At 51.1% G+C, this 25,846-nt stretch overlaps 1 protein-coding gene across 1 annotated transcript in view; it reads left to right on the plus strand.

The window, feature by feature from the left end:
• LOC143981546 (uncharacterized) overlaps nt 1-25,619 on the plus strand; it is a 119,016-nt gene extending 93,397 nt beyond the window's left edge. The window contains exons 7-9 of the mRNA XM_077479481.1: nt 2,555-2,806; nt 16,333-16,578; nt 20,598-25,619. Coding sequence (XP_077335607.1) covers nt 2,555-2,806; nt 16,333-16,578; nt 20,598-20,722 — 623 coding nt within the window. The 3' untranslated portion in view covers nt 20,723-25,619. The remainder of the gene's footprint in view (nt 1-2,554; nt 2,807-16,332; nt 16,579-20,597) is intronic.
• Nucleotides 25,620-25,846: the final 227 nt, after the last annotated feature.

Consider the following 25,846-nt stretch of genomic DNA (forward strand, 5'->3'; position numbering starts at 1 on the left):
GACAGGTCCGGTGGATGACGGCTTTTATAAACAAAGGGGTGGGTCGTCTGGATGATGTTATTGACCAGATTTAGTCCATAACGCCATGTTATCCCGGTGTGTTCGGAATGAACCTGAAGCTTATCCCTAGAGATCGATGACGGAGATTTTACTGCATGAGGAGCTACTCGTCCTCTATTCATTTCGGGGACAATTCAGTCCGGTGAGTTGCTCTGATCACATGGTTTGGGGTTTTGGTTTGAAGGACCTCATTATATGATGTTGCTAAGTGAGACTACAAATCGTTGGTGGATAACAAATGACTATTTATGGAATATTCCGACAAAAATTCCCGAATCAGCATCTTAAGGATTCTCAGATCATTACTATAGAAAACAAACCAGACTACCCACCACACCAAATATCAAAAGCAAGTAAACAGTCCAATCTCTGTATTTGTGGACGATACTAAGCTAAGCAGGGCAATAACTTCTCCGCAGGAGGTGGGAACCTTGCAAGAAGATCTGGACAAATGAATGGGGGGAGGGGCAACTACATGGCAAATGAGGTTCAATGTAGAAAAAATGTAAAATAATGCATGTGGGTGGCAAAAATCTGAATGCAATCTATAGACTGGGGGGAGAACCTCTGGGGGGATCTAGGATGGAGGAGGACCTGGGGGGAGAACCTCTGGGGGGGATCTAGGATGGAGAAGGACCTGGGGGTCCTAGTAGATGGGCTCAGCAATGCCAAGCTGCTGCCAACAAAGCCAACAGAATATTGGCATTAAAAAGGGATCAACTCCAGAGATAAAACGATAATTCTCCCCTCTACAAGACTCTGGTCCGGCTGCACCTGGAGTATACTGTCCAGTTCTGGGCACCAGTCCTCAGGAAGGATGTACTGGGGCATCGATAGTTTTAAGAAACTATTAGATAATCAACTTAACGACCGCAACATACATGATATACAATGTAATACTGACATATAATCACACAACATACATGATATACAATGTAATACTGACATATAATCACACACATGGGTTGAACTTGATGGACTTGTGTCTTTTTTCAACCTCACCTACTATGTAACTATGTAATTATTATTATACACAATTTATATAGCGCCAACGGTGTACGCAGCACTTTACAATGTCAATGGGACAGTACAATTACAGTACAGTTCAATACAGAAGAGACAGGAGGGCCCGGCTCATTGAGCTTACAATATAAAGGGAGGGGGGAGGTGGTACAAAATCTAATGGCTGTAGGGGATGATGTGATGGGGGGTGGCTCAGCTATGGTTCTTAGGTGGGTGTGGGATAGGCTCCTCTGAATAAAAAAAAAGTTTTTAGGGATCGTCTAAAGGTGGACAGGTTAGGGGCGGAGCAGACATACCGGGGCAGAGAGTTCCAGAGGATGGGAGAGGCTCTGGAGAAGTTCTGGAGGTGGACAGGTTAGGGGATGATCGGACATACCGGGGCAGAGAGTTCCAGAGGATGGGAGAGGCTCTGGAGAAGTCCTGGAGGTGGACAGGTTAGGGGTTGATCGGACATACCGGGGCAGGGAGTTCCAGAGGATGGGAGAGGCTCTGGAGAAGTCCTGGAGGTGGAAAAGTTAGGGGTTGATCGGACATACCGGGGCAGGGAGTTCCAGAGGATGGGAGAGGCTCTGGAGAAGTCCTGGGGGTGGACAGGTTAGGGGTTGATCGGACATACCGGGGCAGAGAGTTCCAGAGGATGGGAGAGGCTCTGGAGAAGTCCTGGGGGTGGACAGGTTAGGGGTTGGTCGGACATACCGCGGTAGAGAGTTCCAGAGGATGGGAGAGGCTCTGGAGAAGTCCTGGAGGTGGACAGGTTAGGGGTTGATCGGACATACCGGGGCAGAGAGTTCCAGAGGATGGGAGAGGCTCTGGAGAAGTCCTGGGGGTGGACAGGTTAGGGGTTGATCGGGCATACCGGGGCAGGGAGTTCCAGAGGATGGGAGAGGCTCTGGAGAAGTCCTGAAAGCGAGGATGAGAGGAGGTAACAAGGGAACTAGAGAGCAGGAGGTCCTGGGAAGAGCGGAGGGGACGATTTGACCGATATCTGCAGATGAGGTTGGTGATGTAGATGGGGGGCAATGTTGTAGATGACCTTGTATGTTGTGGTTAGCATTTTGAATTTTATACGGTGGGGGGAAGGGAAGCCAGTGAAGGGATTGGCTGAGAGGAGCAGCAGTCACAGATCGGTTAGTGTAAGTAACAGACCGGCTAAACACTTCTCCGGGAAGTCTGAACCCGAAGCTCTCTCAGGCAAGATATCAGGAGGTTCTTCATTTCCTTGTCATCAAAGTCTCCACACTTAGAGATGGGATTAAGTCTGAAATATCATCAGACCCCCCAAGGTCCGGTAGTACAGACCCCCCATCTACAAGCCTACAGAGAACATTTGGTATCAGTGATGATTGGACCTTGGCCCAGATCCAAGAGCCCATCTACTGGTTATCACATCGGGAGCACCAGACAGCAGCTGATAGACAAATGACGTGTTTGTAGGATGCAGCCTGTGTAAACGTCTTGGATGTCTCCTCAGATCCCCTCTCCGCACCCCGCCTGACTGTCTCTTGCAACAATAATGGAAGTGCCAATGTCTCCTGTGTGTTAGAAGACAATGAGGATGTATCTTATCACTGGACAGTGAATGGGACATCTCTTCCTAGAAATCACTCCCGTAATATCACCATTATTAATGAAGAATTCATCTCTGGCCCTCTGAATGTCAGCTGTTCTGTAAATAACTCAGTCAGCAAAAAAGAGAGCAACTACACCAACATTTTCTGCCTAGGTGAGTAGAGAGTGACCTCTACTCCCTGTCCTTCCCCATGTTCTCCCTCAGCTCCCTGTCCTTCCTCACAATCTCCCTCAGTTCCCTGTCCTTCCCTGTACTCTCCCTCAGTTCCCTGTCCTTCCCCATGCTCTCTCTCAGTTCCCTGTCCTTCCCTGTACTCTCCCTCAGTTCCCTGTCCTTCCCTGTACTCTCCCTCAGCTCCCTGTCCTTCCTCACACTCTCCCTCAGTTCCCTGTCCTTCCTCACACTCTCCCTCAGTTCCCTGTCCTTCCTCACACTCTCCCTCAGTTCCCTGTCCTTCCTCACAATCTCCCTCAGTTCCCTGTCCTTCCCTGCACTCTCCCTCAGTTCCCTGTCCTTCCTCACACTCTCCCTCAGTTCCCTGTCCTTCCTCACACTCTCCCTCAGTTCCCTGTCCTTCCTCACACTCTCACTCAGTTCCCTGTCCTTCCCTGCACTCTCCCTCAGTTCCCTGTCCTTCCCTGTACTCTCCCTCAGTTCCCTGTCCTTCCCTGTACTCTCCCTCAGTTCCCTGTCCTTCCCTGCACTCTCCCTCAGTTCCCTGTCCTTCCTCATGCTCTCCCTCAGCTCCCTGTCCTTCCTCACACTCTCCCTCAGTTCCCTGTCCTTCCCCACGCTCTCCTCAATTCCCTGTCCTTCCCTGTACTCTACCTCAGTCTCCTGTCCTTCCTCACACTCTTCCTCCGTTCCCTGTTCTTCCCCACACTCTCCCTCAGTTCCCTGTCCTTCCCCACAATCTCCCTCAGTTCTCTGTTCTTTCCCACATTCTCCCTCAGTTCCCTGTCCTTCCCTACGTTCTCCCTCAGTTCCCTGTCCTTCCCCACGCTCTCCCTCAGTTCCCTGTCCTTCTTCACCCTCTCCCTCAGTTCCCTGTCCTTCCCGATGGTCAAAGTATGATAACTGTCCTTTTCCATACCCACTCTCCGCACTCTATCTCTACTAGTAATGGGTAAATCTGTGTCAGGGTCCCAATCTGAACCTGCAACCTCCGTGGTGTCTGGCCACAGCGATTCTTGCTGGACAGCTCCCTGTCTGATCTTTTTGGACAATCTTGCCTTGTTTCTGGTGAACCTTGAACTTTTAGCTCTTCCCATGAACTCCTTGACTTAAGCCATGAATCTGGACTTCCTGTTTTGCCAGATTATTGTGCTCTCTTTAGCCTATATGTTGTTTGTCCTTATCTCGACATTTGTTACCAGACTTTGGCTTGTTCTTCGACTATGCTTCCACTTTGACCTCAACTACCTGTTACTGACCTTTGGCTTTTTTACTGACCATGCTTTTGCTTGATTCCTACCTGCTATATCTACTACTTGACCCTGGGTTGCTCACCTCCTGGTGGGGCGATCCTGAGGACCTTGACCTGGTACTAACACGCAGCAAAATCCACCCGACTAACAGGAGCTCTGGCGAACACTGGTTAGTGCTTGGACCCCACACTTTGGGTGAGCCCACGTCATCCGCCAGGGTGACCTGCGAGTATACCTATCCTGGTGGTTGGTGGGAGCCTCTCTACTGGCACAGCAACTGGTCTCCGTTCCTGACCCTGGACCATGACAATCTGAAATTGATTCCGTGGCAGGTCCAGCCAACATGTCCAAACAAAATTCGATATGAACCCCATTAAGGTCAATGGGAGGTGAGTCTTGACAATGAATTCTCTACATTTTCAAGGTTAATAGGCAAGGGGGTGTCAAGCAAAGTGCACTGCCAGGGGGACGTGTGTCAATGCAAAAAAATAATAAGACTTTTCAACAGTTCCTGCTAATTAGGATTAAGGTGCAACATTTCTAAAATACACAAATTAAAGTTGTGTTATAAATTAAAGGAAAGGAAGGAAATAAAAAACAAATACAAACATTGCAACAATGTAGTCCATGAAGTGATAATAATCCAATATGTCCCTCGGGGCACGTAAACATTCACCTGAATAGTGTGCGAATTCCAGAACAGCCTCCACCTCATAAAAATGGCCGCTTTTTTATGACCTCCCATTACGGAAGGTCATTCCCGCTTGTGGCTATAAACCCAGCCAGGGCCTTTAGTCATCCAGGGGAATCATGCTGCAGAGCATCCACCGCTCAAGGAAGAGCCCGATCGCATAAGAACCCCAAAAGAAATAAGGCTTCCATAGTATAAAATCTTTTTAATTAATATAAAAAGGCGGCACAAGGAAGTGGTAAAACACACACAAATAACCCGGCTGGCTCGTTACAACAGCCCATCCTTCCGGGACCTGCACAAGCGTGGTGACGTCGGCAGGTAGCTCCGACCTACGCATTTCGTCACAAGATGATGCCGTCCTGTGCCCCACCGTGAGATATATTGGATTCCTTATCACTTCATGGACTACCGTGTTGCACCGTGTTTTCATTTGTTTTTTTCTTTCCTTCTTTTTATAATTTATAGCGCAAATTTAATTTGGACCCTTTAAATAACATACTTGGGGGGATATCCTAAAGGTATCCTATATATCGTATATTTAAGATATCTTACCTTTAAGATATCTTAAATAAAGGTATGTATATAATAGGTTCCTCATGTTTTTTCACCTTAATGCATCCTATGTGATGCAGTGACCACCCCCCCCCCCCCCGTTTTACTTACCTGAGCCCTGGAATTTCCCATGATGAGGACGCGTTGTCTCTCTGCCCGGGGTTCTCGGCACTTGATTGGATAGATTGATAGCAGAGCAGCCATTGGCTCCCGCTTCTGTCAATCAAATCCAATGACGCGGGCGCTGGTGGGGTGGGGCTGAGTCATACATTCGGCGGCTATGGATGCCGAATGATGGACTCGGGAGCACGCCCACAAGGTAACCCCCCTGGGAGAGCGCTTCTCCTAGGGGGTTATTTGATGCGGGGAGGAGCCGCAAGAGCCAACAGGGGACCCCAGAAGTCGGTGTTCTCGGCCACTCGGCCATCGCTTTACAATCATTTTATACCTGCCTGTGAAGTGGCTCATTTGCAAAATGTCCTGCAGCAAAGGGGACATTTACAAAGAAAATAAAATGGAAAATTCCCTTTCACATACTTTCCGTAATTTTCATTCCCTGATCACCTCAATGGCAGTATATGAATGGATAGTCTCCATCCTCACTCCTACCCCCATAGGACCCCACTCTCATACATTTGAGGCTAGCACAGGCCTCATGTTCCATAACTAGCCTACTCATCAGACTGGGAGAGATATCCTACACTGCCATGGAGTTATCAAGGAAAGGAAAATTAAGTTAAGTATTTGAGAAGGAATTTCCATTTTTCTGACTAAATCCATGGCAGCTCATGAGTAGGGAATAACTCAGACAAGAAAAGAGAAAGTTGTAATCACAGTTCTTGACTAACAGAAACAATAAGGCCAAGATTACCAAGATAAAGGTTCTGGTGGCAGAGTGGCCGATAAAGGTTCTGGCCCCATGCCTAGTGCACCATAAAGGTTCCACTGGAGCACCATTCTATCACCCTACCTTTACTGCTGGTGTCCCATGACAAGAAGTCCACAAAGTCCACACACTTCTGGTTAGGTTGGTCATCGTTTCTGAAGAAGTCAAGCCTTTAGCCCCATAAACCCATTAGTTAGCCATCATAATCCATCCAGAGGTGATTCTGGATGATGTTTGCTTCTCCCTGATTCTGCCAGGGAAGGTGAAAGTGACGGTCTAAGTTCCTAAAAGAAGCTGAAGCTTGTGAGTAAGTTGGAAGTCACCTGCCGACATCCAGCAGATGGAACAGGTCATCCTAATGCCCCGTACACACGATCGGACTTTCCGACAACAAATGTTCGATGGAGCGTACACACGGTCAGCCAACAAGCTCACATCCAACATTTCCCGGCGGAAAACCTGATCGTGTGTACGCGGCATGCTAGCACATTATGTGACACTTACCTGCAAACAAGGCCCACGCTGTCCCCGATGCAGGCCGCATCTATGTTCGCCCCTACTCCTTCCGGGGCCACGGACTCCGGCTCTGTGACTGGCTGGAGCCACGTGACGTCACCTCCAGTCACTGCACTTGCTGGTGAAGAAACGCCTGGGGGGTCAGTTTTTTCACAGCTCATGTGCAGATGACACAGTAAATATCTCATGAACAATGCACGTTGAGGAGATATCTACAGTACCTATATTTAAGCCTTATTTTAGGCTTACCTATAGGTACAACTTCCACAGAGAGGTTTACAACTTCTTTAAAGTGGTGCAATCTGGAGCTGGCAAGGAACTTCAGAATGAGTGATAAATCCCAATAAGATGCAGTTCCTCTTTAAGCAATTGGGCGAATCGCTAGCAAAACTTTGGAGAAGACCAGGAGTGCAGAGATTTGTGCTTTCAGAGAGCTGATGTTCAGTTCAATATTCAGGGTGACCTGTAATGCTGCGGTGGATTTCCGACAGACTTTCGGTGGAGTTCCGACAGACTTTCGGTGGAGTTCCGACGGACTTTCGGTGGAGTTCCGACGGACTTTTGGTGGAGTTCCGACAGACTTTCGGTGGAGTTCCGACGGACTTTCGGTGGAGTTCCGACGGACTTTCGGTGGAGTTCCAAGGACTTTCGGTGGAGTTCCAAGGACTTTCGGTGGAGTTCCGACGGACTCTCCGAACAAACGGACTTGTCCAAACACAAGCACACCAAAGTCAGACGGATTCGAACGTGATGACGTTCGACCGGACTAGAATAAGGAAGTTCATAGCCAGTAGCCAATAGCTTCCCTAGCGTCGATTGTCATCTGTCGGACTAGCACACAGATGAACGGATTTTTCGGCCAGACTCGAGTCCATCGGTAAGATTTGAAACATGTTTTAAATCTAAAGTCTGTCTGATTTTTAGACAGCAAAGGTCCGATGAAGCCCCACACACGATCGAATTGTCTGGCAGATTCGTTCCTTCGGACCTAGTCCATCAAAAAGTCCGCTCGTGTGTACGCGGCATAAGAAGTTCCCAATGTAATGGGCATGAGGATTGAAGCAGGACAAATCAGCAGCAGGTAGAACTGGACGAATCTTATTGAAAATCGGGAGTAAACTAGGCCGGTGCTCGATCATCCAGGATTATAGATATCAGCTTAGAAAAACAGCCAAGGCTGGTTATTCTTTCCTTCTCAAGAGCCCGACCATTACCAGAAGGTGGGATGGACAAGGATGGACAAGGAGGCAGTATTGTACCCTGTGGCCAAAGATCTTGTCTGAGTGACAGAGGGACTGATACTGAGATGGAGAAGAAGAAGAGAACCATGACGTCTTTAGTCAACAGGTGGAATTGCTACAACTTTTTTGCAGCAACGCAATGGAAGTTTTTCACATAACACATCTTGTTAGGTAGTGAGAGGATCACATGACCCATGTAGGCGAAATTACCCCTTTTATTATACTGTTATGTCCTTATTCTCCCATCCCCTTAAAAACCCCTTTCCAAAATAACCGAGACCACACATTGCTTATGGAGTATAACTGGCCATAACAGCCTTTATTAAAACAATTCAACCAAATAACTCCAATATAAAATATATAACATGAAAAAAACATAACATTTTAACCCAGTTTGTTGGTCACTGATGACGACCCACCTTTTTACCATGTAATTATATCACCACACACTGCGGGACCATTTTACAACCTGTTAGGCCTCCAGCTGTCACCGCTCGGAGACACCCACCTTCCCGCAGTGCCACCATTACCGAATTCCACCCCCCTTGCTGGAATACACCGGAGGGGCTCATACCGAGATGAGCCCCCCCCTTTTCCATCACGTACGTTTTACCGCCACCGTCAGAGACCAACAAGCAGCACCGCCACAGCCCGAAAGGGTGACTAACTTACTCTTGAGGGCGCCTCCACAAACTCAAAGCCCTGTGAACCCCTTCCTGTGTACTCATTGTCCAGAGGTCAATCCCCACATCCGAATCCCCCATCCTTTCATCCTTCCGTAAGTAAAGCCCAACATTCTTTTCCAGCTCTTGATGCCTGATCACCAAGCCACCATTTTTTATCACAAACCGCCCCACCACCTTGTTCACTCGAATACGTGTCTTCTGGATACTTGCCACCGACCTGGCCCATCTCCAAACTGTCCGTGGCCACTATGTCCGACCACAGCACCACTGTATCAGGGAAAGTCACTCACAACTGCAAGAAGTCTGACTTGATGCCAGCGATCAGCCCCATGTCACTGCCCCCCCCACGTGCAAAACCAAGACATCCGGAGGTTTATCCAGACTGGCGTAGCGCAACTCATCCCTGAGCACCCTCTCCCACAACATCCCTGGTGAACCCAACCATCTCATATACGCCTCCCTTCTAGAGATACCTAACTGCCTTCCATCCGGCCTAGCATCTCCTCTCCTGGCCCCCCACCACACATAAGAATGTCCAAGAATCCAGACGAGGTGCGTTGAATCTCCATCTGAAACGAGACGATAACATAAAATAATAATACACACCCAGCTCACTGCTGATCGTACCCCTACCCCCATTCACCCCCCTTCTTTTTTTTTTATTCAATCACCATATGGGACCTAATATAGGACCAAAATCTCCTTGATTCCCAACTACCAATCCGACACACAGCCGCTTCGTCCAACCCACACCTGCCCGATTCGGTAGCTGCCCCAATGCGGAAGGAGTGCGAGGCGTACTGTGACACATCCAAACCCGCCCTCGTCAGGCATTTCCTAAACACTGAAATAAATTGGAACCTAGATAAGCAGGACCCATCCTCGTGCTTCAGAAATGGCCTCCCCCAACCATTCTGACCTCTGCAAATTTCTTTACCACCCCTACCGGGCAGACTGCAGAACCCGGCAATGCAAACAGCCAAATATCCACACCCTTGCCCTGTTGGTCCATCTTCGACTTACGCAGCGTACAACACACCCTATCCTCTTCCAAGCAAAAATCCCTCTACAAAATCCCACCAGCTGAAATCCGTGATGGGCTCACTAATTCCTCTATCCGAGACGCCCCGTAAAACGAAAAGGCAGCCTTAAACAGTAGCTCTTCATATGGAGAGGTACACACCGCCTCCAGCAACCCACAGATCAACTGCAGATTAGAAAACGTGACCGGGCACCTGGAATCCACTCTCCTGTGGCCTTTTCTAAAACCCTTTAGGGCCTGCCTTACCCAGAAATCCTTTGTTGCATCCTCACCCCCGTCAACTTAAACTGGAAGGACAGCCCTGCCATCTTCCTCTCTAGGACAGAGACTGACACCCCCCATTCCATGTGCCGGGATACAAAGTACAACACAACCAACCTTACCTCCGACCCGTTCTTCCCAATCCCGGCCTCTTGTACCAATAATGACCATTCCTTCCACACCTTAAGGTAGTACGCCCACGTAGCTTCGCTCCCCGACCAGAAAATCCATCCTGCGACAACTCCAATGCTCGCTCCCAAATCCACACCGGGCAAGGAATGCCATCCCTCTCTGCGCCCGGGGCCAGTTCCCTGAACCTGTCCCACTGAATGCGAGACAGAGCATCAGCCAAATTATTGTCCACTCCCGGTATGTGAACAGCATAAATGAAAATATTTAAACTCAAACACCTCAAAACCAACCTGCGCAACAGCCGTCTTACAGGCGGCAACGACGCTGACATGCGGTTGATCACTTGGACCACCCCCATGTTGTCGCCATTCAGCCTCAACTTTAGGTTCCAGCAAGCCTCCCCCCATAGTTCCATGGCCAACACTACTGGAAACAGCTCCAATAGCATCAGGTTCCGAGCAAAGCCGTCATCCACCTAGGACTGCGGCCATGACTCTGCGCTTCACTGCCCCCAAAAGAAGGCCCCGCAACCCGCGGATCCCGCCACATCCGCAGCCAACTCTACGTCAAAATTACTTACCGGGCCTGACATCCACACTGACCTGCCATTGAATGATTCCAGAAACTCTAGCCACACCCTAAGATCCTCCCGATGCTCTTTGTTAAGCCTAACAAAGTGCTTAGGAGCCTTCACCCCCGATGTGGCTGCCGACAGCCGTCGATAGAACACTCTCCCCCATGGGGATTATTCTACAGGCAAAACTCAACTTAGCCAAAAATGACTGCAGCACCCTCAACAGAACTTTCCGCATTCCTTGGATCCCACGAATTTCACTCTGCAAATCCTCGGATTTCTCTCTGGGCAGTCTGCATTTTATCGCAACTGCGTCAATGACTGCCCAAAAAACTGAGTTCCATCGTTGGGCCCTCAGTCTTTTCCGTTGCCAAGGGCATGCCAAACCTGCCTGCGATGTGCTGCAAAGTTGACATTAGAATCGCACACACAGCGGAGGCAGGGGGGACCAATGCACAGGAAATCATCTACACAATGGATGACGGAATACAGACCCGACACATTCCTAACCACCCACTCCAGGAAAGAACTAAACGCCTCGAACATGGCACATGAAATGGAGCAACCCATAGGCAAACATTTTTCCACGTAGAATCGCTCCTGCCAACAACAACCCAATAACCGAAAACTACCCAGATGCACCGGTAACAAGCGGAAAGCCGACTCAATATCCGACTTTGCCCCTTGTCCGTATTTCCTGACCCACCACACCGCCGCACAAAAAGACGTGTACGAGACCGTGCACGCCTCCGGGTCAATGAAATCATTCACCGACCCCCCCTTTGGGAATGACAAATGGTGTATAAGTTGGAACTTGTTTGGTTCCTTCTTAGGCACCACTCCCAATGGAGAAACCACCAAGTCAGGCAAAGGAGTTTTTTCAAACGGCCCTCCCCATGGGGACCTCCTTCGCCAGCTTCTCCCCCACCACCCCCACGTGTTCAAATGCAGACCTCAGATTGTAAGCCGGCGGGGGAACTACCGACAAGGAACACAGTATCTTAAAACCCTCCCTAAAACCATCCGCTAACAATTTTGCCGCCTCCGCCAGGCTCTCCAGCATGCTTCCCCTTCTTAAAGCAACGGGGCAGTGGGTGGGTACCCCCGCAACCTGAGCACTCGTGCTTGAATTTGCAGGAGCCCCCAAATCTGCAGGCACCCTCATTGTACTGCCAGCACAACCCCAATTTTTTCCCCGCCGAAAGTCCTGAGGCTTGACTACTCTTGGCCCCCCCCTTGAAGAAACTGTGATGGGGTCCTCGCCGAAGACATAAGCCGCATCCAGAGGCTTACGTCTTTGTGATCCCACCGGAGGGAAGGCGTGACCGCCCTAAGCTGGCCAAACTGCTCGTCATAACGTAACCAAGAAGACCCACCGTACACCCTGTGGGCCTCCCGATTGCGTCCATATAACAAAATAATGCCGAGCAATGCTCGGGGTTCTTTTCCCCTATCACGCTAGCCATAACGGCAAACGCCTGGAGCCAGTTCGCAAAAGTTCTTGGAATCAACCGATACCTCCTCTTTTCTTTGCCTTCTTTCTTGGAGTCATCTGGCTTCACCCTTTCCAGATTGAATTACTCTAAGGGAAGCAGCGAAAATATCTCCACATACTCACCCTTGTGGATCTTGTCCCGCACCTCCTGCTTCAAGTGTGCACCTAGCGGGCCCTCAAAGCACGCGTATACCTCACACTTCGCCACATCCTCACTATATCAGACCTTGCCGCGGGATCCGCGCTAGTTTTTTCCCCGGTACCTGTAGCCTGTTCACCCCCTCCCGCCCCCCTCAAGGTAGACTCCGCTGGGGCAACTGTGCTCGTAGCCCCCGTGTCCCCTTCCACAGCCCCCTACCCTGCACCTGCCCATGGGGCACCCTGAGGGGCCTGATCCTGCCTGTGCTCGAAACTTACCCACCAGTGCCTTTAAACCCACCAATAACTCCCTCAGCTGTGTATCTGACCCAGGACCGGCTAGCCCCTTAGTCACCGGCTGCTGTTCAGGTGCACCACCTGCCGACCCCCCTGCCCCAGCCATTACCACCCCCAACAAGTCACTTAAAGTAGTTGATAAAGACAGTGTATCAGTTGGCTTACCTGGCCGTCCGGGCCTACGCCCCACCTACTCTGAGCTGCTTGGGACTGCTGGTGCTTGTAGTTCCTCTTCGTCCGACACTTCCCTTTCAGATCGATCGCTGTGCTCCAGTACAGGTGGTGCCAGCAGCCCCTCAGGGGAAGTAGCCCCCGAGGCCATTGTCTCCTGCTTCTGTAAGGGCCGACTCCCTCCATCCAATAACCCTCTGGCCAGCGCTGCGCTTGGAGTCACTCTGGACCTGGCTGATGCCATCTGCTGCAGTCTCCTCCCGACATCTTGGTTCCTTGTCCTCCCTCCTCGTGGGCCCCCCCCGACCGGTGCACTGCGTCCTGCTCACCCCTGCCGCCCAGCCTGCTGCCTTTCCTCCCCACAGCCACCCCCTGCCTCTCTCACGCTGCTCTGCTCCATGCTGCTACCTCAAAGTCCCAGGCAGGGAAGAGGTGCCATCCCGGCCCGTGGCCCCGCTCCCCCCTACAGGCCCTGCTTGAGCCCCAGAAACCAGTTGTTCGTTGGCAGTAACAACCGTTCCTCCCTCGGGCTCCTCGTGTACCTTACAGGCCGCTCCGGCGGCCCAGGCGAGAAACGCGCCGTAGGCCGTGACCTCCGCACGCAAGGGGTCTCCACCGCTGTGCTGGGTCCACCGGCCTCATCCTCCACCAGGCTCCCCACTTGCCTGGCTAGCCAGTCCGCCCCACGAGTCGCCGCCGCTGCCCGCAATTTCGCCAAGAGAGTGTCCACGTCGGCCACGCTGAAAAGTGGAGGAGCAGTGATTAAAAACTGCCTCCTCCCGTGACTTCCTTCTCCAACTGCTCTCTTGGCTCCTCCCCCACCTTAAATAAAGCCGCTCCCCCTCCATTAAGGTTCCCTAAACCCCTCCCCTTCTCACACACAAGTTACCACCCCTATTAACCCCTGAATGACTCGGCCCTCCATTATAATCCCTTTCAGTCCTTTCCACTCTGTGCCTCACTAAATAGATCGCATGGCCTGGGTCAGCCTCAAATTCATGGGAGCAGGGTCCTCTGGGGTAGAAGCAAGGGCAGAGAATACCCACTTGTGTGCTGCCACTGAGTGAGTCAGAAAATACCATTTAAATGACCATTAATTGACATAACCTGGCGACTTCATGCATTGTGTAAACATAGCTGATACCCCTTAACATCCATACATGGGCATCCGCAGGTAGGGGCAAGGGGGGGGGGTCAAGTGCCTCCCCCCTGGAATCAGGGATAGGATCTTAAATTCAGCACAGTTGCGTCGCTATCAAGGTGCGGGCAGCCTGCACCTGGGTACCAACCACAAGTGGGGTGACACCATCAAGCTCCTGTCAAGCCCCCCATCCATGTAGTGTGATTTTGGCTCTTTTCCCTGCTCAGTCCAGCAGAGAACTCCGTGGCGCTGTGACAGGAGAAAGGCGAGCTGCGGGCTGTCAGAGGTTTCCCCCGCTCGCCTCCCCTTCTCCTGTCAGGGAGAAGAGACGGCAGCTTTCACCAGGTTCCCTGCCCAGCTTCCTGCCCACTTCGTTCCTTGCCTATTGGCCATAACTGAGGGTCAATCAAAGGATACTAGGAGAGGATAGAATCATGGGACATGTAGTCTCAAAGATCGGAGGCCCTATTTTCCACAGGGAGGAGGCTACAGCTCAATCAAGAGAGAGATTGAGAGACTGCATCCTGGGAAAAAAGCAGAGGGAGAGAGCGCTACAGGACAAAGAATGAGGCGTGTGCTGGGTGGAAGCCAGAGAGAGAGAGCCGCGCTGCCCAGCGCCACCAGAGAGAGAACCATGCTGCCCAGAGCCACCTGAGAGAGAACCACGCTGCCCAGCACTACCAGAGTGAGAGCCACGCTGCCCAGAGCCACCAGAGAGAGAGCCACGCTGCCCAGCACCACCAGAGAGAGAGACACACTGCCCAGCGCCACCAGAGAGAGAACCACGCTGCCCAGCGCCACCAGAGAGAGAGCCACGCTGCCCAGCGCCACCAGAGAGAGAGCCACGCTGCCCAGCGCCACCAGAGAGAGAGCCAAGCTGCACAGCGCCACCAGAGAGAGAACCACGCTGCCCAGCGCCACCAGAGAGAGAGAGCCACGCTGCCCAGCGCCACCAGAGAGAGAGAGCCACGCTGCCCAGCGCTACCAGAGAGAGAGCCGCGCTGCCCAGCGCCACCAGAGAGAGCCACGCTGCCCAGCGCCACCAGAGAGAGACCCACACTGCCCAGCGCCACCAGAGAGAGAGCCGCACTGCCCAACGCCACCAGAGAGAGAGCCGCGCTGCCCAGCGCCACCAGAGAGAGAGCCACGCTGCCCAGCGCCACCAGAGAGAGAGCCACGCTGCCCAGCGCCACCAGAGAGAGAGCCACGCTGCCCAGCGCCACCAGAGAGAGAGCCACGCTGCCCAGCGCCACCAGAGAGAGAGCCATGCTGCCCAGCGCCACCAGAGAGAGAGCCACGCTGCCCAGCGCCACCAGAGGGAGAGCCACGCTGCCCTGCGCCACCAGAGAGAGAAAGACGAGCCACTACCAGGGTACAGAAATGCTACACTACTGACCAGAGTCGATCCCAGGGGACACAGAGTGAGCGATCGTCCAGCCCAGAGGGATCACTACTGTCGTTTCTCTGGGTCTGGTAACAGGACCTGTTGGCCATTATCCATTATTTATCCTAGGGACTGTACTACGTCTACAGTCTGACCATGATAATGTGATAATGACATTGTCAGAAAGGGCAGTGCATGGATGACCCTAAAATGATGCCCCTCCCTGAAAAAGTTCTGCGGACGCCCATGGTCAGACGGTAAACATAAGACAATGTTTCAGAACTGCTCAGAGCCCCTTCGTTAGGCGGGTCACTTGCCTGACAAAGGGGCACTGTGTGGCTCTGAAACGTTGCCTTATGTTTTCCATGTGCTGGGGACATTGTATCCATGTTGACGAGGATAAGGGATTCCTCTCCACATTCTGAGCTGAGTAGATGTGGGATTCTGCAGGGGGAATAATAAAATAAAGCGCTAATAATAAAATAATGACTGACGCATGTGTCCAAATACGATCACTGTCCTCACCCAGGATGCCCATCAGCATTTTTTATGAGCCACTGAGTATAGGGATAGGGGTTGCTAGGGCGCTGGTGGCCGCCTTCACCTTGGCAACCAACAACTCTAGCAGCCCGCGAGGCGTTCCTACCATTTTTCATTGGAGGTAGTAATACCACCAAATAATCAATGGCTGAAGCTGCTTATATCAAGAGGTTTGGGTGGGCAAAAAGGCTGAATAGTTTGGCTGCTCCTTGACCCCCAAACAAGTACGAAGCAAACCCTGTGCTGCCAAACCCCTGAGCACCAACCCTAATCCTGCCCCACATTCACACTCCGCTCCCTGTTCTTTCCCAGGCTCCCTGTTCAATTCCTCTTCTTCCTAGCAGTAACATTATTCTTCCTCACCCTTCCCCATACTCCGCTCCTCTCTTCTTCTCCTCTCCTCACCTCTACACTCTTCTTGTTTTCACCTTTATTTCCTCTCATCTTCTCTTCTCCTTCCTCATCATCTCTTCCTTTGTAAGTGTCCTCAATGTCTTTTCAGCTCCACCCTCTACACCTAAGGTGATCTTCTCTTGCCAAAACAATGGAAGTGTCAGTGTCTCCTGTGTGCTAGAGAAGGAGCAGAATGTCACTTATAACTGGACAGTGAATGGGAAAGTATATGGAGATCACTCCAGTAATGTCACCTTCTCTAAAGAACGCAAGACTGTCCCAATGAATGTCAGCTGTTCTGTACAAAACTCAGCGAGCAGGAAAGAGAGCAACACCACCCACATCTCCTGTCCAGGTGAGTAGAGAGCGACCTCCCCTCCCCGTCCTTCCCCACATTCTCCTCCCTGTCCTTCCCCACACTCTCCTCCCCGTCCTTCCCCACACTCTTCTCCCCGTCCTTCCCCACACTCTCCTCCCCGTCCTTCCCCACACTCTCCTCCCTGTCCTTCCCCACACTATCCTCCCCATCCTTCCCCACACTCTCCTCCCTGTCCTTCCCCACACTCTCCTCCCCGTCCTTCCACACACTCTCCTCCCTGTCCTTCCCCACACTCTCCTCCCTGTCCTTCCCCACACTCTCCTCCCCATCCTTCCCCACACTCTCCTCCCTGTCCTTCCCCACACTCTCCTCCCTGTCCTTCCCCACACTCTCCTCCCCGTCCTTCCCCACACTCTCCTCCCTGTCCTTCCCCACACTCTCCTCCCTGTCCTTCCCCACACTCTCCTCCCCATCCTTCCCCACACTCTCCTCCCTGTCCTTCCCCACACTCTCCTCCCCGTCCTTCCCCACACTCTCCTCCCTGTCCTTCCCCACACTCTCCTCCCCGTCCTTCCCCACACTCTCCTCCCTGTCCTTCCCCACACTCTCCTCCCCGTCCTTCCCCACACTCTCCTCCCCGTCCTTCCCCACACTCTCCTCCCCGTCCTTCCCCACACTCACACTCTCCTCCCCGTCTTTCCCCACATTCTCCACCCTGTCCTTCCCCACACTCTCCTCCCTGTCCTTCCCCACACTCTCCTCCCCGTCCTTCCCCACACTCTCCTCCCCGTCCTTCCCCACACTCACACTCTCCTCCCCGTCTTTCCCCACATTCTCTTCCCTGTCCTTCCCCACACTCTCCTCCCTGTCCTTCCCCACACTCTCCTCCCTGTCCTTCCCCACACTCTCCTCCCCGTCCTTCCCCACACTCTCCTCCCCGTCCTTCCCCACACTCACACTCTCCTCCCTGTCCTTCCCCACACTCTCCTCCCCGTCCTTCCCCACACTCTCCTCCCTGTCCTTCCCCACACTCTCCTCCCTGTCCTTCCCCACACTCTCCTCCCCGTCCTTCCCCACACTCTCCTCCCCGTCCTTTCCCACACTCTCCTCCCCGTCCTTCCCCACACTCTCCTCCCTGTCCTTCCCCACACTCTTCTCCCCGTCCTTCCCCACACTCTCCTCCCCTGCCTTCCCCACACTCTCCTCCCCGTCCTTCCCCACACTCTCCTCCCCGTCCTTCCCCACATTCTCCTCCCCGTCCTTCCCCACACTCTCCTCCCTGTCCTTCCCCACACTCTCCTCCCCGTCCTTCCCCACACTCTCCTCCCCGTCCTTCCCCACACTCTCCTCCCCGTCCTTCCCCACACTCTCCTCCCCGTCCTTCCCCACACTCTCCTCCCTGTCCTTCCCCACACTCTCCTCCCTGTCCTTCCCCACACTCTCCTCCCCGTCCTTCCCCACACTCACACTCTCCTCCCCGTCCTTCCCCACACTCTCCTCCCTGTCCTTCCCCACACTCTCCTCCCTGTCCTTCCCCACACTCTCCTCCCCGTCCTTCCCCACATTCTCCTCCCCGTCCTTCCCCTCACTCACACTCTCCTCCCTGTCCTTCCCCACATTCTCCTCCCCGTCCTTCCCCTCACTCACACTCTCCTCCCCGTCCTTCCCCACACTCTCCTCCCCGTCCTTCCCCACACTCACACTCTCCTCCCCGTCTTTCCCCACATTCTCTTCCCCGTCTTTCCCCACATTCTCTTCCCTGTCCTTCCCCACACTCTCCTCCCTGTCCTTCCCCACACTCTCCTCCCTGTCCTTCCCCACACTCTCCTCCCCGTCCTTCCCCACACTCTCCTCCCCGTCCTTCCCCACACTCACACTCTCCTCCCTGTCCTTCCCCACACTCTCCTCCCCGTCCTTCCCCACACTCTCCTCCCTGTCCTTCCCCACACTCTCCTCCCTGTCCTTCCCCACACTCTCCTCCCCGTCCTTCCCCACACTCTCCTCCCCGTCCTTTCCCACACTCTCCTCCCCGTCCTTCCCCACACTCTCCTCCCCGTCCTTCCCCACACTCTCCTCCCCGTCCTTCCCCACACTCTCCTCCCTGTCCTTCCCCACACTCTCCTCCCCTGCCTTCCCCACACTCTCCTCCCCGTCCTTCCCCACACTCTCCTCCCCGTCCTTCCCCACATTCTCCTCCCCATCCTTCCCCACACTCTCCTCCCTGTCCTTCCCCACACTCTCCTCCCGGTCCTTCCCCACACTCTCCTCCCCGTCCTTCCCCACACTCTCCTCCCCGTCCTTCCCCACACTCTCCTCCCTGTCCTTCCCCACACTCTCCTCCCTGTCCTTCCCCACACTCTCCTCCCTGTCCTTCCCCACACTCTCCTCCCCATCCTTCCCCACACTCTCCTCCCTGTCCTTCCCCACACTCTCCTCCCCGTCCTTCCCCACATTCTCCTCCCCGTCCTTCCCCACACTCTCCTCCCCGTCCTTCCCCACATTCTCCTCCCCGTCCTTCCCCACACTCTCCTCCCTGTCCTTACCCACACTCTCCTCCCCGTCCTTCCCCACATTCTCCTCCCCGTCCTTCCCCTCACTCACACTCTCCTCCCTGTCCTTCCCCACATTCTCCTCCCCGTCCTTCCCCACACTTACACTCTCCTTCCCGTCCTTCCCCACATTCTCTGCCCTGTCCTTCCCCACACTCACACTCCGCTCCCCGTCCTTCCTCACACTCTGCCTTGGCATTCCTCTACTCTGAGTTTTATCAATGTATATCTGCTGTGTGATATCATCTAAGGCACTTCTGGCTGACTGTTGGTATCTCCAGATTCAGAGTAAGATTTGGTGATATCAGTGCTGCTCACTGTTTTCCTTACTGGAGAGGAAGTTGTACTTGAGGCCCTGCCATGCAAGCATCTCCTTGCTTCTGATTCATCCATTCTGAGGATCTATGTTTCCTTCACCTCTATCATACCCCACCAGTCATCGGGACGTCTGTGGGCAGCTTTGAAATGAGGAAGCATAGCCCTGCTTGTACCAAGATGGTCACCTCCTTACAGCAACACAGTGTAGAACAAGGCATGATAGGCCAGTAATGAGGAATTGTTTAGCTGCTGGGAGGCCAGAGGAAATACCGGCCACTCGTCCTTTGTCCTCTCCTTGACTGTTTTTGCACAGCTTGCTATAGGTGACCAGTAGGAGGAGAGGAGCAGACAGTGCAATGGGGGGACTCCAGAAGAAGAGGTAAGAGACCACTCTCTGCAATACCATTGAACAAAGAAGGTAAGTTTACCGTCTTTTTTATTTTTCCTAAAAAAATATAGACTTTACAATCACTTTAATAACAGACATTGTGATGCGGTAAATCTTTCATGGGTGGGGTTCCGTATCCACTGAGAGGAGGACAGTCCTGGTGATTTTAGGAATGGATTGAAGGGTAGAGTCATCAGACGGTACTGAAGGTGGAGCATAGTAAGCCAGACAACTGCAGAGTGTGACAGAATCTATGAGTAGACATTGGTGTCATGGAGGTGTCACTAGAATGCTTCAGAATCACTAGAATCATGGGGCACAAAGGGGCACACTGGGGTCACCAGAGGGGCAGTACAGAGAACACTTGGCAGCTTAAGAATCTCAGGGGACACAAAGGACTGGAGCTGTGTCCTGATTGGTTGCGACACAGGCACTCCAGGTGAAACCCAGAAGTTCTGGTGGCCACACACCAAAGAGTAGACTCAGCATTGGATTGGAAAAGGGGGTGAGTGTGATATAATTAGGGTTGTTAAATAACGGCGAGTGAATGTAAGGTTCACATTGCTGGGTTTGGCACAAAACGGGTCAGAATTCCAGCTTACAGCAGGTTAATAAAATAATTTTAGGAAATTATTAATAAAATAATTGTCCATCATTTGCAGTTTGTGTTTCTTCATTGTGAGTCTACAAGTGGCATGTTCTGACTGAAGAGCGTCATTGTCCACCTAACACAGATAAAAGATAAAAAATCATGACCTCTTGTAAATATCTCACACTCTGGTCTCTCCCGTCTCTTGTAGATCAGCCTTGTTTCAGCTGTTTGAAGAAGTCCTTAATTGGGGGCTCTGTGGCTCTGCTTTTGACAATGCCCCCTGTCTTCGTCGCCCATTGGTACATACTACGTGGTATGAGAAAGAAAACCTAGACCGTCTTCACATAGGACACAGAGGAACAATCCGCCTTCCAACATGAGACAACAAGGACACAAGAACTGTGTTTGATTTATATAAAATGACCTGGGTCTTCAGAACGGACTTCTGCTGCAGAACGATCCCTTTATCACCTCTACCTGGCTATGGAAGACATAAACATTTCCTACAATCCCTGCAAGTTGCCCGATACTACCCACCATCCTCTTGTATGACCACAGCGTGTCTACATTTCCCACCCACCCTCCAACTTCTATCCACATCTGCTATGACCTCATTGTGTCTACATTTCCTTCAATCCCTCCTCTTTCCCCAGTACTACCCACCATCTTCTTGTATGACCTCAGTGTGTCTACATTTCCTTCAATCCCTCCTCTTTCCCCAGTACTACCCACCACCTTCTTCTATGACCTCATTGTGTCTACATTTCCTTCAATCTCTCCTCTTTCCCCAGTACTACCCACCATCTTCTTGTATGACCTCATTGTGTCTACATTTCCTTCAATCCCCCCTCTTTCCCCAGTACTACCCACCATCTTCTTGTATGACCTCATTGTGTCTACATGTCCTTCAATCCCTCCTCTTTCCCCAGTACTACCCACCATCTTCTTGTGTGACCTCATTGTGTCTACATTTCCTTCAATCCCCCCTCTTTCCTAAATACTACTATACTTCCATTATCTTGAAGGACCTCAGCGTGTCTACATGTCCTTCAATCCCTCCTCTTTCCCCAGTACTACCCACCATCTTCTTCTATGACCTCATTGTGTCTACATTTCCTTCAATCCCCCCTCTTTCCCCAGTACTACCCACCATCTTCTTGTATGACCTCATTGTGTCTACATTTCCTTCAATCCCCCCTCTTTCCCCAGTACTACCCACCATCTTCTTGTATGACCTCAGCGTGTCTACATTTCCTTCAATCCCCCCTCTTTCCCCAGTACTACCCACCATCTTCTTGTGTGACCTCATTGTGTCTACATTTCCTTCAATCCCCCCTCTTTCCTAAATACTACTATACTTCCATTATCTTGAAGGACCTCAGTGTGTCTACATTTCCTACAATCTCTCCTTTTTCTCCAATATTACTCACCATATTCTTATATGGGCTGATCGTGTATACATTTCCTACAATCCCATCTTATGTCCCCGCCATTATCCTGTATGACCACAGCGTGTCTACATTTCCTATAATCCCCCTCGTTCTCCAATACTACCCAACAACTTCTTGTATGATCTCAGTGTATCTACCTTTCCATACAGCTCAGCATCACAGGACAGAGTATATAGCTCAGCCTCACAGATCATGCTATATAGCATTTCTCACAAAGCCTGGCATATAACATTTGTCACAAGGCTGGCATATAACATTTCTCACAAAGCCTGGTATGTAGCATTTCTCACAAAGCCTGGCATATAGCATTTCTCACAAAGCCCGGCATATAGCATTTCTCACAAAGCCTGGCATATAACATTTCTCACAAAGCCTGGCATATAGCATTTCTCACAAAGCCTGGCATATAACATTTCTCACAAAGCCTGGCATATAGCATTTCTCACAAAGCCTGGCATATAGCATTTCTCACAAAGCCTGGCATATAATATTTCTCACAAGCCTGGCATATAGAATTTCTCACAAAGCCTGGCATATAGCATTTCTCACAAGCCTGGCATATAGCATTTCTCACAAAGCCTGGCATATAACATTTCTCACAAAGCCTGGCATATAACATTTCTCACAAAGCCTGGCATATAACATTTCTTACAAGCCTGGCATATAGCATTTCTCACAAAGCCCGGCATATAGCATTTCTCACAAAGCCTGGCATATAACATTTCTCACAAAGCCTGGCATATAGCATTTATCACAAAGCCTGGCATATAACATTTCTCACAAAGCCTGGCATATAGCATTTCTCACAAGCCTGGCATATAGCATTTCTCACAAAGCCTGGCATATAGCATTTCTCACAAAGCCTGGCATATAACATTTCTCACAAAGCCTGGCATATAGCATTTCTCACAAAGCCTGGCATATAGCATTTCTCACAAAGCCTGGCATATAATATTTCTCACAAGCCTGGCATATAGAATTTCTCACAAAGCCTGGCATATAGCATTTCTCACAAAGCCTGGCATATAACATTTCTCACAAGCCTGGCATATAGCATTTCTCACAAAGCCTGGCATATAGCATTTCTCACAAGCCTGGCATATAGCATTTCTCACAAAGCATGGCATATAGCATTTCTCACAAGCCTGGCATATAGCATTTCTCACAAAGCCTGGCATATAGAATTTCTCACAAAGCCTGGCATATAGCATTTCTCAGGGAGAATGCTGGCAGCGGATGGGGATGGGGTGCTGATATAAGGTGACTCTGATATAATGGTAATATAATCAGCAGTCAGCATCCCCCATTAGTTCAGAGTCACTTTATAGCAGCGCCAGTGGCAACTATGATGTGAATGAGCCCCTCCTGTAGCAATGCCACTGATCAGCAACCCGTCTTACAAAGTGATACCCCCATTGGATTATTGGAGTGAGTCCCTTAATAATAGCAGCACCCCCCACCTTAGAGACCCTATTAGCTCTGAGTGAGTCCTTATATGTATCAGCATCCCCCCCCCCCCAATGGAGACCTCCATTAGTGAGAAAAAAAACCTTACCATCCTGGAGTGCAGTGTGAGCAGCTTTAGCCCAGTGCTGTATTGACAGGGCCCAGGGGCAAGCGGGACCAGAACGGGACCGAACTAATTGCCACTGCCCCATTAGCCCGGCGGAGGGGGGGGGGGGGGGGGGCGTGCTGCTGGTGGGAGAGAGTGCAGTTGCCGATCAGCACATTTAGGTGGGAGGACGGGGGCAGCTCCCCCACCAGTGCCAGAACCTCACAAGCAGCCCCCCAAATCTGTTCTCTCCGGAGTCCCGCTGCTCCACTCCACTCCTGTTGCAATGCTGAGTGCACTGCACACACCCTCCCATGTGTTAGCAGCCGAAAACACCTTCAAGTTCCCCCGCTCCAAGTCCTGTATCTTCTGTGGAAGATCACTCAGCATTGTGTACAGGACGCCAAGGTTGGGTCCTGGGCGAGTGCTATGTAGCACCTGTATTCGGGTTGTGGTCCCTTTAAGAGAGTCCCGGTAGACTTCAGGGGGTCACCCAGAATGGGTGAGGAGTTCTGGGTGTGGTCATCAGGAGAGGACTGACTCGCGGTCCTCTCTATATTAAGAGTGAGATAGCTGGGACCCGGAATTTGGGGGGGCTTTGAAGTGACATTTGGGTGGGAAAGAGCCTCCCTCCCTGACCACAGGGATTCTGCACACAGGGGGTTAATGGCCTCCAAGAAGACCGCCCATAAGACAGGAAGTAGTAGAGAGGTGGTGGTGAGGAGGAGATTAACACCTGTCTGAGGAGCTGTGTTGCTATTTTGGAGGCTGCAAAAGATTTCTATAAGGACTCCGAAAGCTTTGATCTGTGTGCTGAAGAAAAGCCTTATTTTTGATTTAATTATAAATAAAAGTCTTTTGGTTTCACCTTTGACCGGTTTATGCACTTGGTCCCGCGGAGCTAGGATCTACAAACTTTACAATTGCAACAGGAGTGGATTGGGCGGTGGGACTCTGGAGACCGGAGAGAACAGATTCGGGGGGGGGGGGGGGGCTGCTGGTGCTCCCCAGTAATACCCGCAATCTTCTTGTATGACCCCAGCATGGTCTACATTTCTTACAATCCTTCCTCCTTTGCCTTATACCACCCACCATCTTCTTCTATGACCTCAGCAAGTCTACATTTCCTATAATCCCTCCTTCTTCCTCCCATACCACCCATCATCTTCTTCTATGACCCCAGCATGGTCTACATTTCTTACAATCCTTCCTCCTTTGCCTTATACCGCCCACCATCTTCTTCTATGACCTCAACAAGTCTAAATTTCCTACAATCCCTCCTTCTTCCTCCCATACTGCCCACCATCTTCTTGTATGACCTCAACAAGTCTACATTTCCTATAATCCCTCCTTCTTCCTCCCATACCGCCCACCATTTTCTTGTATGACCTCAGCAAGTCTACATTTCCTATAATCCCTCCTTCTTCCTCCCATACCGCCCACCATCTTCTTCTATGACCTCAACAAGTCTACATTTCCTACAATCCCTCCTTCTTCCTCCCATACCGCCCACCATCTTCTTCTATGACCTCAACAAGTCTACATTTCCTATAATCCCTCCTTCTTCCTCCCATACCGCCCACCATCTTCTTCTATGACCTCAGCAAGTCTACATTTCCTACAATCCCTCCTTCTTCCTCCCATACCGCCCACCATCTTCTTCTATGACCTCAACAAGTCTACATTTCCTATAATCCCTCCTTCTTCCTCCCATACTGCCCACCATCTTCTTGTATGACCTCAACAAGTCTACATTTCTTACAGTTCTACACGATCTTCTTCTATGACCTCAGGGTGTATGCATTTTATTCAGTCCTTCAATGTTACCCAACACTGCCCACCATCTTCTTGCATGACCTCAGCATGTCTACATTTCCTACAATCCCTCCTTCTTCCTCCCCTTACTACCCGCCATCTTCTTGTATGACATCCCTGATGTGTCACAGATGAAATTCTGGTGATCCCTCTAATGGTGTCCCACCTAAACTACGGCCCCCTTTCCTGGATTTGCACTGTAACTAGGAGTTCCTGCTTCTTTGTAATATAAATATTGTTATTTTTGGTTACATTTTATGCAATTTCTTTGAATAATCAGATGATTTGACTTTGATGTATTTTATAAAAGCTTTGCTGTGTATGTTGTTTTATATCATCGCTTTCTATGGATTTTCTTTTCAATGTCTTGTTCATGAAAGTATGAGAAACATGAATTCAATAGTTCAACGAATTACGAGTTCTCATTCTTGTGTTCATCTATTGGATCGTATTTTGTACTGGTCATGACTTCATCCAATCAGAGTCAGGCCGGCGTAGGACAGAACTACAGCCCAGATATGGGAAGACAAGGGGCACCTAGTCCTCGGTCGGGACTTGGGAAGGGGTTTGTGGTCTACAACAGCTGACTTGATGTAGAGCTGCCCCTCAGGGGATTCTTCCCTAATAGTACAGAGGCCG

Source organism: Lithobates pipiens, unplaced genomic scaffold (assembly GCF_037356315.1).
Source record: "Lithobates pipiens isolate NorthernLeopardFrog02 unplaced genomic scaffold, aLitPip1_a1.2 Scaffold_16, whole genome shotgun sequence".
Classification (NCBI taxonomy): domain Eukaryota; kingdom Metazoa; phylum Chordata; class Amphibia; order Anura; family Ranidae; genus Lithobates; species Lithobates pipiens.